Here is a 20,367-nt window from a genome sequence, read left to right as displayed (position 1 = left end):
TCACTCAGTGGAATTTAGGTACTTTCAATATGAAGATTGCTCTCAGACTCATTTTCTCAGGACACTATTCTGACCAGATATTTAATTTTCCAGGGTTTATATTGCATTCCAGATCAAATCTAAACATTTGTCAGATTCTCAAGATCTTTCATAACCTGTATAAATCCTAACTAAGTCCATTCCATATTCATAAGTAATGACGTTTGTGTTTAACTTTAGGTTAATTCAATAAACATTTTTTAAAATATTGCTATCATCTTCATTCGAATCTTTCCCTTTTTGTCTTTGCAATGCTGGTTCTCTAGCTTGGATGGCTAAAGTAATCTTTACTCATTATTTAAGGCTTATCCATGAAGCTCTGGTAGTCCGTTTCCTTCTGCTGTGTACCCAACCCCTAACAACCATGCATGTATAGAGCATTTTTTTTCTTTCTCTAAATTATGTTTACAGTATATTACTTAACAACTGATTATATAATCTCCTGAATGGCCTTAAATTGTGTCATGATTATGAACGTAGGAAAAATTCATTGTCAGTATTCATATTATTTTAATATAGTGTCTGGGTCACTTTGGGAAAATTTGCTACTGTAAGATAAGTGAAAACCAGTGTCTTTGAGTCAGGTTCTCTGAAACTACTAAAAGATATGAGGTTTAACTCAGATTTTAAAAATGACCCAGGATATCTTTCTAGAATTTCCTAGGTCTCATGTTGCTGATGAATATATTTATTTGTTTACTTTTTTCAATTTACACAGTAAGAATAAAGCAGGAATTAATGAAGAAGCAAAATAAGAATTTAAACAGTATATAACATCATAGTAGTTTAATGAATACCATTGAGTGTGACTGGTTTCTTTATTGACTTAGAAAATCAATTGATTTACCTTTTGAAAAGTCTTATGCTAATCAGGTATATAATTTTTCTTTCATTATTGATAGTCATTGTGGTCATTTCTACAACACAGTGTGATTTAGTTAACTACCTGGGAATGTAATACTTTCAGATCAGGTTGGCATACCTCATTAGTAATTATTATTCCTCTCCAGGAATATAACTCACCATAAAAATAAAAAGCTACATTCTATTTTGCTTTTCTTGGCACAGCTGAAATTTTCTGTAGACTTTATGTAATTTTCCATCTCATGAGGATGCGGGAAATCAGAAGTTCTGATAAGCTACCTGGCTCAGTTGACATCAGATAAGCTTGTCAAAGATGTGTAATCTAGTCTCTTGGATCCTGATCCAGTGTATTATCTGTCATGCAAGAGAGACTGTAATTTGTTCTACATTTAGTATTCTAGAATCATCCATTGGCTGACTGACTTCAATTACCTTTTTGCAAACAGAAACTTTTATTTATCCTGGTAATATTTGTATATTGACTTTGTTTATTTCCAAAGTCTTAATTAATTTATTACATGAGACTCTAGCAAATAAAAGATAAATTCTTTAGATGTGCTGATTAATTTCTTAAACAATACCATGTTGTATAATAATGTTTCCTTATTTTTTTTTAAATTTTTTTTTAATTTCTTATTTATTTATGATAGTCACAGAGAGAGAGAGAGAGGCAGAGACACAGGCGGAGGGAGAAGCAGGCTCCATGCACCGGGAGCCTGATGTGGGATTCGATCCTGGGTCTCCAGGATCGCGCCCTGGGCCAAAGGCAGGCGCCAAACCGCTGTGCCACCCAGGGATCCCTGTTTCCTTATTTTTTTAAAAAATTCCTCCCTAGTTAAAAAAAAGCAGTGTTAGACTGCTCCAGACATATATTTTTATTTTTTTATTTTTATTATTTTTTTATATTTTTAGAAGTTATTATGTAAAATAAGTTTATAATATGGACATTTTCTTTTCCTTACATGGGTATTATACACCAACGTACCACTTATTATTGCAGAGGGAATGCATTAATTAATAATTTTGACGTGGTATGAAGATTTTTTCACAAATTTAGTTTTATAAAGAATATGCACAAGACATGAATGAGGTTATTATCACTTTTTTTTCCTTCTTCTGACACCTCATACCATTCATAAGTAACAAAAGGGTCATGTGAGGCTACTAGAATGATTGAAATTGTTCTTCCCAGAAAATAGCTGATTGAAGTATGTTTCATAGGTAGATTGAAGAATGTCGTCAACTTGTATAATTTGGATATGGTCCAGTATTTTGTTATAACATCTCATTAGAGTAAATAGAAACAATTTTATATATCATCCATGACTTTCTTCATCTTTTAACATATTCATGATATGTCCATTACATTTTCCTAGTTATTGTTGCCAGGTGTCTATTCCATCCTCGCTCATTTCCTGACAATTTTTGTTCCTTGGTCGCTATCACTCTTTCCAATGCTAATCCTTTCTTAGCTGTATGTTAAGAGATGCTTCTAAAATCCAATTCCTTGCTTCCCATGATCTTGTCCTACATATACCTCAGCTGTTGACTCCCAGTCATATCCTTGATAACAACATAACCTATAATTGCAAGTCCTATAGAACCTAATTCAGGTATCCCCCATCTGACTATCACTTCTCTATATATTTATGACTTACTCCCTTTGGTACCTGCTAACATCTAATATTCCTGTGTTTATTTATTTTTTAAACTTTGTGCTGTGGAAGTTTCCAAAAGTAGAGAGTAAGTATATAGAACCCTCATGTACCATCAGCCAGTTTCAACGATTATCAATTCATTGCCAATTTTGTTTCAACTACAGTGTGAAAAAAATACAAGGCAGTGTATCATTTCATCTGTAGCTATATTATGTTAATATGTATATTTAAAAGATAGGACTTTTATTACTATTATATTAGTGTCAACATAAAAAATAATAATTTATTAATATTTGTTTTTTAACCCCCTCAAGACTTTACAAATTCATTGATTCCATTCCCATTTCACTGCATCTCATACCCATGATGTTTATTTTATATCCTATGACCAGTCACTTTAGCTCTTCCCATTACCTATGTCCTCAGTTCCCCTTCCTTCTCTCACTCCATTGTACTCTCATGGCTATAACTACATCCAGGATTAGGTCAAAACTCTCTGCCTGCTCCATGATGACATCCCTGCAGCTGAATAAAGTTGGAGAATAATTCACAACCACATTGACTGTTCTCATTTCATTTTTTTATTTTTCTAAAGATTTTATTTATTCATGAGAGACACACACACACACAGAGAGAGAGAGAGAGAGGCAGAGACATAGGCAGAAGAAGAAGAAGCAGTCTCCCCTTGGGGAGCCTGATATGGTACTCGATCCCAGGATCCTGGGATCACAACCTGAGCCAAAGGCAGATGCTCAACCAATGAGCCACCCAGGCACCCCTTCTGTTCTCATATTAAGTTTGTAATTTAGTGAATCCTTAATACTGCCCTGTAATTATACTGTATTTCTATAGTTTATTCTGTTTCCTACCATCCTAGATGATTACTAAATACCCCTTTTGTCATCTTTTAACATGTCTTCCATAATCTAGGGTCTTCTCAGTTGAAGTTTTGCTTCCCAGTTCATGGAAAAAATTGAAGCATTCACCAGAGAACTTGCACAGCATCACTACCATACCTGCCTTTCCACCAGCATCTGCACCCTTGGTCTTCTGTCTTGATATTATAGATGATCTTTTACTGGTCTTTATTCTTGTGCTCTAATTATTTTTTACACTAGTTTTTCTCTTTTATTGCCTAATAATACATTGCTTCAGAAATTCTTTTCTTCCCCATATCTCTTACATCATTCATTTGCACTCATTCCATTAGCATACAGACATGCTGTTATTTCTCTCACCTTAAAACAGAAAAGTAAAACTCCTCTTGACCCAGCTCTACCCACAGCTACCTCTTCATTTCTCTGCTGCTTATTATAGTCAGCTTACTCAAAGAGTTGCATACTGCTTTCCAGTATCTGTCTTCCCATTCCCTTTTGAATCCCTTACAGTAGGGCTTTTGCTCTTACCACTCCACCAAAACTAGAGTGTTCTTTGTTGGCACTCTCTCTTGTCCCAGGGCTGAATCCTTGGTTTCCTTTTCTATTTAAACTAGTCTCCCTTGGTTACTTTGATTTAATTGTTATCTCTGCACAACTGATACCCAATTGACATCTCTAGCCTAGACTTCTCTACTTAGCATTCCACTTGGCCCCTTGAATTTAACTAGCCATTTTAATCTTCTGCCTAAGATTTAGTGTAGCTGCATTCTTCCCCATCTCAGTAGGTGACAACTTGGTCCTTCAGGTGGGTGAGACTAAAAATTTTAGTCACCTTCTATTTCCCCTCTTTTCTTCTAACATCCTATTTTTTTTCTTTTTCCTTTTAAGATTTTATTTATTTATTCATGAGACAGGGGTGGGGGCAGAGACACAGGCAGAGGGAGAAGCAGGCTCTATGCAGGGAGCCTGATGTAGGACTGGATCCCAGGACTCCAGGATCACGCCCTGGGCCAAAGGCAGGTGCTAAACAGCTGAGCCACCCAGGGATCCCCTAACATCCTATTTTCAATCCATTCAGAAATCCTTTGGCTCAAAGATATCCAGCATTTGGCCATTTGTCTTCATCATTGATGGTGATTAGGACCAGGACCATCCTCCTCCTAGCCACCATCACCCCTCACTTAAATTGCTCCAGTGATTCTTACTGGCCTCTCTGTTTCCACCCTGATTCCCACCCTTAGAATCAATACGGTAGACAGAACAGTCCTTTTCAAACATAAATCAGATTGCATATTGCCTTAACTGATGAGCTGCTTATAGTTTACAATCTTACTCAGATGGAAGGCTGACGGCTTTATAATACCTTCAAGGCATTGTGATTTCATTTCATTTCTGCTGTCTCCTTGCTGTTTCTTAAATATACCAGGCAAATTCCTGATGTTCGGCCTTTGCACTGCTAGTACTCCCTGCCTAGAACACAGTTTCTCAGGATATCCATGTTGATAACTAACTCAGTTCCTTTTAATTGTCTTTGCTCAAAGGACACTTTATCAAAGAGATCTATCTAGAAAGTCCCAAACCTTACCTTCTCAATTTCTTGGGGCTCATGATCCCCTTATTCTTTTCTATTTTTTTTTTCCCAAATAAACTTCTCATCGTATAGGGGCACCTGGGTGGCTCATTTGCCCCGTCTACCTCTTGATTTTGGCTCAAGTCGTGATCTCAGGGTCATGAGATCAAGCCCTGTGTCATTCTCCATGCTTGGCCAGGAGTCTGCTTATCCCTCTTCCCCTGCCCCTGGCCCTATACATGCATACACTGACATGCAATTTCTCTTTCTGAAATAACTCTTTAAAAAAAAAAATTGTAGCTTATTACTGAATTACTCTATTTATGGTTTCTTCCCTGACCTAAATGTAATCTTCACCAAGGGCAGGAATTTTTTGTTCTTGTCTAGCACATAGTAGGTGGTCAGTGAAATGATTTCCCCTTTCTTTAAGCTTTATTTTACTCCACTGCTTCTCAGAGTCAATATTGGTTTTGTTGCCAACAGTTAACGTGGACTCTCTCCATTTTAGGGATCTGTTCTTCAGGAAATTTCTGTGTTCATCTTCTTAATTTTACTGCCTTTTTGTCCATTTTCTTTCTTTTGTTTATTCTGCTTATTTTGCCTGCTAAGCTCATTTTAGGCACATGTATTTAATTTTCTAGTCTTCAAGCCGTATACCTTTTCTCAGCTTTGGCTGCTTCCTAGCTATATTTGTATTTCTATAAGATTTTTTTTTCTCATTCTCAGTACTGCAAGACATTTATTACTAACAACTAGTTTCAGAAAGCTTATTTTTCCCCTGAAATGTTTCCCACAAAAATTTGTAACACTGGTTTCCACCTTCAATCTTCCTGTCTTCTACTACTACCCTACTTGCATCCTTTCAACTGTGATTTGGGTTTGCCCTTTGTTCAGCATCCTACTGAAATGAAGATCCCCCATTTTTTTTTTTTTTTAATGATAGTCTCACAGAGAGAGAGAGAGAGGCAGAGACACAGGCAGAGGGAGAAGCAGGCTCCATGCACCAGGAGCCCGACGTGGGATTCGATCCCCGGTCTCCAGGATCGCGCCCTGGGCCAAAGGCAGGCGTCAAACCGCTGTGCCACCCAGGGATCCCGAAGATCCCCCATTTTTAAAAAGATTTATTTATTTGTGAAAGACACAGAGAGAGAGAGAGAGAGAGGCAGAGACAGGCTGAGTGAAGATCCCCTTTGACTTAAAGTCAGTATGAAATTACTTAGTTCTTCAAATGTGTATGTAGTCACTTGTTTATTTTCAGTATACCTTTGCATCTTTAGGAAACTGCAAACATATTGTGTATATATTTATAAATATTATGTATTTGATTATTTTCTTTTATCCAGTTATTATTGAAAACAAACAATTTCTAAACCTTTCCCTACTGGGTATCTAAAATTGTTTCACATTCTCATTTTTAATAGGTCATTGCTTTAGTGATGGATATATTTACAGATGTGGACATTTTCAAAGAAATAGTAGAGGCATCAACTCGAGGAATATCTATATACATTCTGCTTGATGAGTCCAACTTTAATCATTTCCTAAATATGACTGAAAAACAGGGCTGTCAAGTTCAACGACTCAGGGTAAGAATTCCATCTTTGTTTGTTTGTTCTTCAAATATTTTGTGTACCATTTTTTTAAAAGATTTTATTTATTTATTCATGAGAGACACGGAAAAAGAGAGGCAGAGACATAGGCAGAGGGAGAAGCAGGCTTCCCACGAGGAGTCTGATGTGGGACTCAATCCCGGGACACCAGGATCACACCCTGAGCCAAAGGCAAATGCTCAACCACTGAGCTACCCAGGGGTCCCTTTTGTGTACCAATTTTTATCTCAGTTGAATTTAAGGCAAGGTAAGCTGTATTACACCAAAAATAAAAACGTATACAAATATGCATTAGTATATATAAGGTAGTATAATGCTTGATCACAGAAGGGTACCCTTGTACTTTTTGGAATGTGGCTGAAAACACACGTCTTCATGATGGTTTTATAAGGTGCTTTTCTTGACGATGGGGCACTTAAGCTTCTGAATTAACTTTGCTCAGTCAGAATGAGTGCTTCAATTTCTCCATGCATAACCCTGAAACCACTGACTCAAGTGATTCTTTCACTCAGCAGATGTTGCTTATCACAATCGTTAGGCATAGTGTTTTCAGTTACATTTGACTTTTAAAAGGAACATGGATTTTAATCGTAGTTATTGTGGAATCATTGCTACCTGTAACCTGAAAGGTTCTCTTACATGGGATCCCAGGTGATTTATGAAGTCATTCTGTGTAAAATATAAAATAATGGCTCCTATTTATGTTATGTCAAAGTACATATTTTAAGTGACTTTTTCCTGAGTATTTCTTTTTTGGGTGATGTTTTAAAATTTGCTTTTGCCATTTTTTGTTGTTGCTGTTATGTGTTTTAAAACATTATTTCAATATACTCTTTTGGTACTAAGATTATACATTGACATGTATTTCACTTTCAAAATATCTCTTTTCAAGTTATAATTTTACTTTATATTTACATGTAATTCTAGAATATTCGAGTGCGGACAGTAAAAGGCCAAGATTATCTTTCCAAAACAGGAGCAAAATTTCATGGAAAATTGGAACAGAAATTTTTGTTAATTGACTGCCAGAAAGTTATGTATGGTTCCTACAGGTAAGATCATTATGTTTACCTCCAGCATTATCATTCATTTATAGAATTTATTAGTTTTAAATTTTAATATAATCTATTTACTTATTTCTTAGAAAAAAAGAAAAAAACCTTTGCATGGAAGCTTGGAGACTTGGGTTTTAGTTCTGGTTGTGCTTTAAAGAACATTAAGACATTGGGCAAGTCATATAACTTTCTTGGGCTCCAAGTTCTTCATCCCCAAATTTGGGGTTGGGGGGGTGATTGTGACTAATATTTCAGGTTCCTTACAGTTCTATAATGCTAGGAGTGATTTTACTCCTTACAAAAACAGTCTTGGTATGGACTTAATAATTGCTCGTAAAATTAGAAGTACTTTATCACTTTGAGCAACTTGACATATGGATTGTCCTTATTTTAGTATTATTAGAATCTGATGGTTATCATCATGTAGTCATTATATATAGTGCTACCCAAAAAAGCATTTTAGAGTCAGGCTATTTAAAATCCCTTAGTAGATATTAGACAAGGTTACTTGGGTTACTATTTTCTGGCATATTTGAAGGCTACCACTGGTGGAATATCTACTCTGTTCCAGCTTGGCTCTTTTGCATTATGCCATCCCCCAATCCTTACTACTTATCTAGAGGGCAGCTGTTCTCATCTACATTTATAAATGATGAACCTGAAGTTCCAGAAGGTTAAGTGACTAGTCTAAAAACTCCACAGCTAAAGGTCAGAAGCAGTCCAGCCCTGGCAGCCCTGGCAGCCCAGTCTGAGCCCTGCTGTCTCCAGAGTACAAGGGCTACCCTAATAGTCTCTTGTAAATTCTGGGAATCAGTCCTAAATGGGATAAACAATAAGATTATATCAACAGGCAGATAAAAATACCAACAAGCACATGCAAACTACTAGGTCACCAGGGCAGCACAAACTCATTACTAAAGACTGTGGAAGGAGCCAGGAGAGCTGTGGGTATAAATAGGACGAGGGAAAACTTTTACCCTTTCTCTTAAGAATTTAAAAAGTCCACAAGAAGGAGATAACATGTTGAAGTGATTGGCCGTAGGCAAGTTACTCATCTTGGTTGCACTTACGTTTACTCCTCTGTAAAGTAATGATAATCCTAGAGCCTATCTCATGTCATTGGTGTAAGAATTAAAGGAGTAAATGCATCATAGCCCCTAAAGTCACCTATTATTTTAGGAATGTTTTAGTTGTTACTCCCTGCTAACTTTCCCTTTAAGCTCAGGGACCTTTTTTGAAAGTGCCATTTGGAGTTCTAAAGGAAAACTTGTTAAGAACAGAAATTACAACCAGTGCTTGAAATTAATGAGTGCTTTTAAAGACTCATTATACATGTATGTATTTCTTCAGACACACTTGGTTTTATAGGGTTTTTAATTGAAATTTTAATTAAAATTAGTAGTTAACTTATAGAATGGTATTTATTAGTTAATCTCATCATAATGGATGCTTTATTTTTATTATTTAACTTGACTTTTAAGATTACCTTGAACAATAAATTCGCCTTAACTTTGTTTTGCTACCACTAGGCATTAATAGGTTCTGTATGTTGAGATGACTATGCCTGAATTACTTTAAAAGGCTGTTGGGAAAAACAAACAGCAGCAACAAAACCTCTTTGTCTATGTATATCATAAGACAGAGGCAGAATTTAAGTTACTGTTTATAAAAGTGAATATAGAATGCCTAGGACCGCAGATGATAAAAATTCACCAAAATTCTTATGTACCAATTCTGCTTGCCTTACTATTACATGTTAATTGTAAATATACTTCTTTAAAAAAATGATTATCTTTTTTTCCTAATTATTATGAACCTTTCGTATTAATAGTATTGTAACAGGATTTGATGTAACAGTCATGAACCAGTTTTTGTAGAAACTGATTAAAAGTTGACTTATTTTAGGGTAAAATTGTTTCCTTTTCCAATATTGCCATAATCTTCCTCATACCCCAAATCAAAATGCCACCTTCTTTAATTCAAAATTCTTTGCCATAAAATGTCTTCATATTTTAAACTCCAAGCATTTCCAAAGAGGCCTGTTGTCTGCACTCACCATACTCCTACATTGTGTGGCAGTTCACTCATCATGATGACAGTTTTATCAGAAAAACACAAGTGTTTTGTCTTATCATGATACTAACATTGATAAGACAAAACACATAGACATTTTTAATCAATATGTACAAATCAAATTATAAATTGGATACCCAAAAAATTAAATAAATAAAAATAAATTGGATACCCTCATTTGATATTGTCATGTGAAAATCTGGAACATATTTAGTAAATATGGTCCACAAATTTGACTGAGAGAGAGCTTTATAAGCTTTTTTTTTTTTTTTTAATCTTATGGTTTCTATAAAAGCTACTTTAAACATAAGTTTCACTGAAGTTGTTGGCTTCTGGGTACCATCTCTAATCAGACTTGAAGACTATCTGACTCTTGATCTCAGCTCAAGCCTTGATCAATCTTTGTTCTCCACCTGTATCCATTCCTGGATCCTCATCTCCAGATACAGTTAGTTATTTAATTCTCTCAGCTAGTTCTTCTGATAGTTACTACATTCTCTTACATAATGTGATTATACTATGAATGCTCACTTTATCACTTTTAGATTTTATCTCTTGACTCTATACTATGATAATTGAAGGGTTACATTTCCTATTCACCCATATCTACTTGCCCTCCTAGTTGCCATTCACCCAGTACAGTTTTATCACAGTTATTTGTTCAGGGAGAAGTCTCAGTTTACATTATTGAAATTATGTCAGAATTGATCATTGATGGGCCACGGAGTCATTTATAATATGCTTCCTTTTTATATAATGAAGTTAATAATGACCATTTGGTTTTGGTTTTTTCATTGTCTTTGTTTCTTATTTATCTATTGCTATTTTTTTTCCAGTTGATTCTACAGATTTCTTAGCACATGAACAACTTTCTCAAATGCTCATTTACTACCAGTAATCTGTCATGTCCCATCCAGACTAGCAGATCTTTAACTTGAAGCACTGCTGGGGTCCTGCAATTTCCCATACCCCTGGGTAGTTTGAGCCACAATTTCTTAAATCTCATTTAATCCCATTTTTCCTTCTTTTTTTTTTTCAAGTCCTAGTTTTTCTCTTATGTTTGCTCAAGAACAATTTCCATCAGTATGGAATTTTAAAATTTATATTCTTATAAAAATGTTTTAAAAATATAATTTATAAATATAAATATAAAATTTATAATTTTAGGTGATTAATGGCTTAACTGGGGATGGAACTCTAAATCGAATCATCTTTCCTCCAACTTTGAAAGGCACTGCCTGGCAATCAAAATTACTGTTGTTTGAGAAGTCTCAAACAATTGTTATTCACATTCTTATGTAACTTTTTTTCTCTTTCTGGAAACTTCTAAGGTTTCTCTTCCATCCCCTGCTATTCTAAAATTTATTATGTTTCTAAGTGTAGGCTTTTTAAAAATGTATTGTTCTAGGCAATCCAAATCTATATTTCAATTCTGGGACATTTTCTTATTTATTCTTGGATCATTTCCTCTCTTCAGTTGTCTCTATTCTCTCTCTTTATCTCTCTCTCTCAGGCTCTTACTAACTAGGTTTCTGCTCCCATTGTATTTTTTTTTTCTTCTGATTTTCTGTTTGGGGCTGAGTGGCATTGTATTGCCTGGGGGATTTTCCTCAGTTTTTATTCTAACACATCTATTACAACTTCTTTTTAAAATTTTGCTATCAAATATTTTGAATGTCTTCTACTTGTACCATTTTCAATGCATCCTGTTTGTGTTTTATAGATGCATCATTTTCTCTTTTTCTTTGAAGATATTAATTATAGTATTTTTGTGTCTCTGTTTTTATATGTATTCTTCTCTGTGCAATGTCTGTTTCCTCCAGGTGCCTGTTTCCTGTTTGTTTTGGTCTCTGTTTTGCATCTAAGCTTTTAAGCTTTTTTAAGCCATCTTCTAACTTTCTTCAGATGTCTGCTGATCTTATGCTGTGAATTTGTTAAAAAATGAGGGACTCTAATGCTTATTGGAAATTGCATGGGAAATATTTATCAACAGCTGAGTTTACAGGAGAGTGATTGGCTAGTCTTGACAGTTTTATTGAAAGTTGCCTGAATGTCAGTAAAATAGCTCTTTTATTTAGGACTGTTCAGTGTTTCCGGAGAATAATCTCTACATTGAATATATACAGTTGGATGTCTTACTGTTACCTAAAGTGATATCACAATATTGTTTTCTGATTTACCAAAGCAAGGTAATTTCTCCAGTTGCAACATATATTTCAGTACCATTATCTTCTCAGTTTCCTGAGCTCAACACCTGAAAGCTGTTTATATTTCAGAATCTATACATGTCCTTTATGACATGCCAATATTCTGGTTCTCCCTTCTTGTTACCAGCTCAACATTTTTATCCTTTATTCCAATTTATACACTGGTTTGGGCTCTTACCACCTTATTCCAATTATTTTACTCATCACAGTAAATTTGGTTGCTCATCCTTCAAGTCTATACTACAAATAGTTACTGGAAAAAAATTATCCCAAAACATCTTTTTATGATAATTTATCTGAATTTGGCGGGGGGGCAGGGGGATCCTATGCAAACTTTGCTTTGCTTTCAAGACTTTCCCCACTCATTCGTTAGTCTCCTATATAACTTCATCAGCTAAATATGTTTTCTTTGTTCAACCAAAACATGGCCATTTTTATTTCCTTTTTATTCCCATGTGTTTCTTCTCCCCCCACAAACTGTTCCACACCTTTTTGTGTTTGACCTTCTGGGTTGTCTGGTCTCTGTCAAAATACAGCTAACTTCTACTTGTCTCCAGGAATTTTCTCGTATCTCATAACTAACTATTCATTCCTTTATTTGCTGTTTCTTATGAATTTTGTATTGATATTTTCAATGGGGTTGAAAATTCCTTTAGTGATTCACTTTGTATCATTTATTTTAAGTCAGCCTGGTGGCCCACACATCTGTACAAAAAGAGCACTTAGTGAATTATTCTTCTTCTACCATGCATTCAATAAGTACACTGTATAAAGCTCACTATATCAGAATAATAAGGCTCTTAAGTTTTACACTATTATTTATGATATTTTGTGTATTTTAAATTCATACTCTGTACATTCTTTTAGTATTTCATCTGTTTTTGTTATTGTGTCTCCTCTATAACAAGTAAGTTCCTTCATGGTAAAGAATGTCTCTGTCTCCTTTCTCCTTTATTAACTCCTATTATATCATGTATAGTATTTGGTACAGAGCATATTAGCAATTCCGTTTTTGGTTCAGTGACTCTGTAGGTTAGATTATCTAAATTTTTACAAATCAGGTTTGAAATTGTATATGAAATTTCATCTGTCCCCTCTAAACTGTAGAAGTTTCACAACTTAAACTGTATAGTTTCACAACTATAAAGTAGTTACAAACTTTAATTTCCTAGAGATTATATTTTATATCAAAAGATTTTATTTGGCATTCTGACTGGCATAGCTTTTGAGGCTAAATTTACTAGTTCCCTGTCCAGCAAAGTAAGCAGTAAAGTGCCCTTTATGGACCGGGGCTACTGGCCACAGGTCCTCTCTCTGTCCACAAGCCCTGGCATCCCAAAGTGCACTTCCTGAGTAAGCCACAGAGATAAGATGAATGTATTAGCAACGACCTATCTTGCATTTTAACATGCTAGAACTATAAGGAATGATAGGATTGTGCTAGTATTTTGGAAACTGAAGCCCAAGCTTGTGTGGGTAGAGAACTCAATAAAAGCCAAGTCTCTCAACTTTTCCACTGATACCTTCTGCCAGGATATTAGATATGAAATACAATGTTTTCTATACCATAAAATCTTAGTAGGCAGAGATGCAGAATGCACAGCAGGCTTTTCTTTGGACTTCTAGAAAGTAATGTCAGAAATTATGGGTGGGTTCAAAGCCAGGACTTGAGTTGCTTTGTTATTTAGGATATGAAAATGGGAGTAGGGAAATAAAGGTACTACAAGAATTTAATGATTGAAGATGTTCTAAATAATGGTAGCCAGGGAAAATGAACAAAAATACTCTTCCTGATGATGTTAAATGACACATTTTTCTTAGTGGAGGTATATATTGTCATTAATCTTTTGATAGAAAAATTGAAATTTTCCAATTTTGATTCTTTTTCAGCTACATGTGGTCATTTGAAAAAGCTCACCTCAGCATGGTTCAGATAATCACAGGACAACTTGTTGAGTCCTTTGATGAAGAATTTAGAACTCTCTATGCCAGATCCTGTGTCCCCAGTTCATTTGCTCAGGAAGAATCAGCAAGGGTGAAACATGGCAAAACACTCTGGGAGAATGGCACCTACCAGCGTTCACTTTCTTCATTAGCTTCCATTTCGAGCCAAAGAAACCTTTTTGGCAGACAAGACAAAATTCATAAGCTAGAATCTAGTTATTTCAAAAACAGAGGAATATATACTCTAAATGAACATGACAAATATAGCATAAGAAATCATGGATACAAGCCTCATTTTATTCCAAACTTTAATGGTCCAAATACAGTCCGTCAGTATCAATCCAGTCAGATAAATGAAAATTGGAAGAGGCATAGTTATGCTGGGGAACAGCCAGAAACAGCACCACACCTGCTGCTTAACAGGGTTCTGAATCGAAACATTAATCCTCCAGGTAATTGGAAAAAGCCTTCAGATAGTCTTAGTGTGGCCTCCTCATCACGAGGAGGCTATGCAAGCCACCGTAACACACCTGCCCAGAGTTTTGCTGATCGGCTTGCCCAGAGAAAAACAACAAATCTTGCAGAAAGGAACTCAAATGTGCGGAGATCTTTCAACGGGACGGATAATCATATTCGCTTTTTGCAGCAAAGAATGCCAACCCTTGAACATACCACAAAGTCATTCTTGCGTAACTGGAGAATTGAATCCTACTTAAATGATCATTCAGAAGCTGCACCTGATTCAAATGGATCGGCTCTAGGTGACCGGTTTGAGGGCTATGATAGTTCTGAAAATTTGAAAGCCAATGCCCATTACACTCATTCTCGGCTTCGTTCCTCTTTTGTGTTTAAACCAACATTACCTGAACAGGAAGAAGTTAACAGTTGTACAACTGGCTCCTCAAATTCAACAGTCATTGGTTCCCAGGGAAGTGACACACCTAAAGAGGTCCCGGACACCCCTACGAGTGTACAGCATACGACAGACAAACCTGTGCCAGAATCAGCCCCTAAGCTCCCGTTGCAGTCAGAGGCACCCAAAATGCACACCTTGCAGGTTCCCGAAAACCACTCAGCAGTCTTAAATCAAACTACAAATGGCCATACAGACTCAAACAACTATTTATATACATCCTTGTGTGTAAATAAGCAGGCAGAAAATCTGAAGAATCAACAAAATGAGAATCTGCTCAAAAGGCGAAGTTTCCCATTCTTCGACCACTCAAAAGCCAATTTAGATCACGGACATAGTAAGCATTATGTCTATAGTACACTTACCAGGAATCGAGTTAGACAACCAGAAAAACCCAAAGAGGATTTGTTGAAAAGTTCTAAAAGCATGCACAATGTGACCCAGAGCATAGAAGAGGACAGGGAGGTCATCAAGAGAGAACCTCCAAGTGGCCCTGCTGCCAAGTCAATTTCCATTGCCGCTTTGCTTGATATGAATAAAGATGAACCTAGCAAAGAACTCACTTCAAAGAAGGAAGTTAAAGGTTCTCCAAGTTTCTTGAAAAAGGGATCTCAGAAGTTAAGGTCATTACTTAGCCTTACCCCAGAGAAGAAAGAAAATCTATCCAAAAATAAAGCACCTGCCTTTTATAGAATGTGTAGTAGTTCTGACACTTTAGTTTCTGAGGCTGAAGATAATCAAAAACCAAAAAAATCAGAACCAAAAATGGATTCATCTCCTAGAAGAAAGCGTTCTTCCTCATCAAATTCTCAAGGCAGTATTCACAAGAGTAAGGAAGATGTAACTATTAGCTCACCTCAGGGGATGAATTCTCCACCCGATGAAAGTAGTAAAAGAATGCCTTCTCCAGGTCCGGTTGAAAACAAGTTCTTGGAAAGAGCAGGAGATGCCTCTGCCCCTAGATTTAACACTGAACAGATCCAATACCGAGATTCAAAGGAGATTAATACAGCTCTTGCTCCTGAAAGAAAACCAGCTTCTTCTCCAAGGCCTAAACCCAATGAGCTTCTAAGATCTCATTCAACCGACAGGCGCATTTACAGTCGCTTCGAGCCATTCTATAAGATCGAAAGTTCTATTCAGCCAGCAAGCAACATACCAAATACTGGTGTGCACCGCCCAGAAATAAAATCCACAACTGTGGGCAATAGTTATGGCAGGTCCAGCCCGATGCTTAATTACAACACTGGTGTTTATCACTCATACCAGCCAAATGAAAACAAGTTCCGAGGATTTATGCAGAAGTTTGGAAACTTTATACACAAAAATAAATGAAATAGTATAATTTCAAATAGTTGTTAAAATACAAATGACTATAGCTATAAATATTTCTCCAAAGAATATTGTGGACAGTTTTTGTAACATGCCAGTAGATTTTTGTAGGGAAGAGAGTTTGTGGTATGACATGTTTACCACTGTACTGATATACAGTGAAGTTGTTCTGTGTGATAAAGTTAGTTGTGCTTAATTACAATGCCAATGGAATGTCTCTATATACATGATTTTTAAATGGTAATGGCAAAAAATGTAATATATTCTTCAGACTCAAGATATTCTTAAGTCTCAAATAGAAACTTTAGTGGAGAGACAGTGTATGGATTTTAAGCATTTATTCTGAAGTCTTTCCTTTTAAAAAAGGATCATAGTACTATCAGTGGCCCTCTATAATATATCTTTGTGGGTTTTCATATGTCCAAATTATGAGAAAATAGGACAAAGCCTCTTTGGGTTTTAATTCCCTTTAAACTCTATAGAATAAGTTATGTTTTATTAATATTTCATTAATTTTCCTATGAAGCATATACAACTGGTCAGGCAGCAACAGTGCAGTTTAAACCATGTAGCTCAGCATATCTTTCATTTTGACTGAGGTGTTTGCAAAGGATCAGCTTCATGTAGTACATGGTAGAAATTTCTTTTCCTAATTTTGTGAAAACCATACATGTTGTCCTTCTTTCTATTCTGGACCAAGGGAGCCCATACTTCACTCATCAGTGAGCTGCTGAACTTTCATAGTCATTCCTTTCCTGAAATTAGAGCAAGCAGCAGATAATTTAAGAAACCTGAGTTATACCTCTCTTTCTAAGATTTAAAAAAAAAAAAAAGCTTTTAGAAATGTAAACTTCTACGTAATTTTTTATCTTAGATCAGTATGACAATGCTTAGGTGTTTTGCTTGCAAAAGCCCTTGCTGTTTTTCACACTGGGCCAAATATACTATGAGTGCATAGTGTTTGCATGAAAAGTACTGTGATGAACATGAGAAGTGGTATCTAGCCTAATTCTTTCATGAGCATAGACAGTTGAAAGTTTTAAATCTCTCCATATCTTAACTGGATGATGATATTTAGATCATAAGATGCCCTTTTGCCCTTCTTAGAGTAATTAAAGCCCCACATGCATTAAAGAGACTTTACCTTGGTTTTACTTCATCCACAAAGGACAGAATTCAAGAAATAATGTGTCATTTGAGAGGTGTGAAGGGTTTCTATAACGCTTTAAATGTATTATTTAACACCTTCTAAGTTATAATATGGGGCAGTATGTTTTAAAAATTCAGGATTCAGTCAAATAATATCCATGTCATTAAATAAAACAAGAGCATTAAAATATCAATCATTAAGATACTTTTCTGTAGTGGTTAAACACCATGATAAGAACATGACAAGAGAAAACATAGTAGGGAAAAGAAAACCTAACATTTAGTTGAGCACATGTATAGACCAGGTCTTGAGCTAGAACCTATAGTTCCCACAGTTAATATCTGCTGTGCTGGTTGACCTGTGACAATGAAAAAGGGAAAGGAACTACAGGTTTAACTTGTATCTATGCTAGGGAAAGCAGCGCATTAGGTTAGAAAGCTAGGCAGGGAATGAAGCTCAGTGTTAAATATATTACCTTGTTAAATATTCACAATAGCCCTGTGAAGTCAGTAGCTCCTTTTTGCAAATGAGAAAACTAATCCTTTGAGAAGTTACATAACTTTCCAAGAGTCACACGGTTCTTCATTGGTAGAACTAGGTTTGAACACAAAATTGGTTTTAAATGCAAAGGCCTCTTTTTATTACTAAACAACACCACACTTTGCTGGCTCCTACTCCACTATAATTGAGGGAACTTTTCTGAATGTTCTCTCTCTTTTGCTCTATCTTTACAAATTGCAGAAATCTTGTAGTAACATAGCCACTTTATCACACTTTATAAACAAATCCAGAATATAAACTCAGTTTAACATCATTCATAAAAGAAGGTTTTAAAACTCCCATTATAACATAGGAATTCCCAACTACTACAACATGGGATTTTACTGTTTTGGAAAGCTACAGGTAACAGATTGAAAATTTTGCAGACTTTCTAATAAGTGAATAGCATACAAATAAAACTTTGAGAGAGAAAACTTATCTTTCAGAGGAAAAGTAGTCACATCTACCAAAGTTTTGCATTAAAAAAATAATAACTATGGGAATGTGCATTTGCCTATCATCCAGTAAGGAATTAAATTGCATTGAAACAATCTGATTGTTAGTGGACTATTTTTTAGAATTCTAGAAATTGTATCATCTTCATATATTAGTATCAACTTTTAAAAAGCATTAGAATTGGAGTCCAGTGAATGAAAGAGAATTTTCCTTTTGCTCTTAGAACAATTCACTTTTTAAATTCTGGATCATGGTCCTTTACCCACTTGCCAAAGACAGAACCCACAGTTACCCAAACCAGATTGACTTTAATATTAACCATTCTTTGTCTGTTAGATGGGACATTTTTCAGGTGTAAGGGGATAATGGGCTAATTTTCATTAGGCCGCTCTGAAAGTGGAAGTCCTAAGATGTAGAACAAGATAACTTTGAAGCTGAAATTACATAGACTAGTTTTAATCATTTTTAAATTACAAGCAAAAAGCCTGTTGCCTTTTTACAGCAACTGCTACCATTTCTGGAAGCAGAGTTGCTGAATTGCTCCTCTCCCTAGTGGCATTGAGAAGTGCAGGATGCTTTGTTTCAGGATGCTGTGACAGGTAGCTTCAGCTTTTGTACAGACTTATTCTCTTCTGACTTTTGTCTTTATTTTCCTTTTATTTATTTATTTTTCACTTCAGAAACATCTGTATATCAGAATCTTTGTGTAGTAACTTTCCCAAGTTTCTGGGGCTGAGAAATTCCTCAGGGTGAAGGCTGAGCAAGCACATAACACTTCAAATAATTTACTCAGAGTTTAAGTTTTAAACAGACACTTACAGACTTCACAAATGTAATCATTTCAAGCAAAATACTTTTGTTTTCTTCCCATATTAATATTGGTGGAAAGATAATGACACTTAGGTGTACTTTCATATTAAAAACTAATCCTTTGAGTTGGTAAGGCAGTTTTTACTCTCTACGTAATATATTAGTTTGTAAGCAGAAACTCAAGAAAGTAAGTATGAATTCAAATAAGTCTTGGCAGATACCTTTACAATAGTTTTAAGTGCCTATATTCTGAACATGCTGGTATCTCTCTATTAGAATGATTGGGATTAGCCATACTTCTAATGTGGCATATTGAGTAATGGGTATATGTAGGCAGTCTACTTTTATGGAAGCAAGTATCTCGTTTAATCAAGATGACATCTAGTGTGATCCAGATAAGCAAGGAAGAAGTTGAACTCTGGCTACATTCAACTTTAACTTTACTCAAGATTATCTAGTTATTCAACTATTATTCCAAAGATTTGTCATGAAAGACAAATATGACTCAATGTGACTATGGCTAAGGGAAATAAGTAAATCATTTATTTCACATTAACCATGTCTGATACTGTTTCTTAAAAGGTTTATTTTAATATTTAGTTTGGTTCTAGCATATTTAAAATGAAAAGGATGAAATTATAAACCAAAGAGTCATTTTTTGTATATCTAAATGTTATCAAAGAAATATTCTTCCAAAGTAGCTTGTTTTTAGATCTAATAAATGAATATTAAATAATTTTGTACAAACATCAATATATTGTAAGTCGTTTTTTATCTTCATACTCTGCATTTCTCCATTTAAATACATGTTTTTACTTACTTTTATATGATTTACATCATGCATATTTTTAATATTTATGAATTTTGAAATAAAGTCAAACACTTCGTTTTACTTTTGATTAGCAATTATATTTCATACAATATTTATCCATATTTGATAGCCAGTGACAGTATTCTTCCCTTAAACAACAATATCCTATACACATTGTCTTCATTATTACTTTAAATTCATTACTTTAAACTCATCAATTTAATTTTTAATAACTTGGGATGTTGAAAAATAGGACAATTTTGCTAAAAAAAAAAAAAGAAAGAAAAACCTGATAGCTGTCTTTTGTTTAACTTTGTAGCATTTAGTCTGAATAAAATATTCTAAAAATGCATCTGTAGTAGATCAATTAGTGACATTAAACAACCTAAAGTTATTTAAAATTCAAAATATGTTTTTCCTAGAAAAAAAAATCCCTTATCTCACACAGGATATATAT

General features: G+C 35.0%; 1 protein-coding gene across 2 annotated transcripts in view; it reads left to right on the top strand.

Moving 5' to 3' along the window:
- The window catches only part of FAM83B (family with sequence similarity 83 member B), an 85,542-nt gene extending 65,712 nt beyond the window's left edge, over positions 1-19,830 (top strand). For both annotated transcript variants that reach the window (XM_041760310.1, XM_041760320.1), the window contains 3 exons: positions 6,431-6,595; positions 7,547-7,671; positions 13,845-19,830. In XM_041760310.1, the coding sequence (XP_041616244.1) occupies positions 6,431-6,595; positions 7,547-7,671; positions 13,845-16,146 (2,592 nt within the window). In that variant the 3' untranslated portion in view covers positions 16,147-19,830. The remainder of the gene's footprint in view (positions 1-6,430; positions 6,596-7,546; positions 7,672-13,844) is intronic.
- Positions 19,831-20,367: the final 537 nt, after the last annotated feature.

This window comes from Vulpes lagopus, chromosome 1 (genome assembly GCF_018345385.1).
Source record: "Vulpes lagopus strain Blue_001 chromosome 1, ASM1834538v1, whole genome shotgun sequence".
Lineage (NCBI taxonomy): Eukaryota > Metazoa > Chordata > Mammalia > Carnivora > Canidae > Vulpes > Vulpes lagopus.
This window is presented reverse-complemented; position numbering and strand designations above follow the sequence as displayed.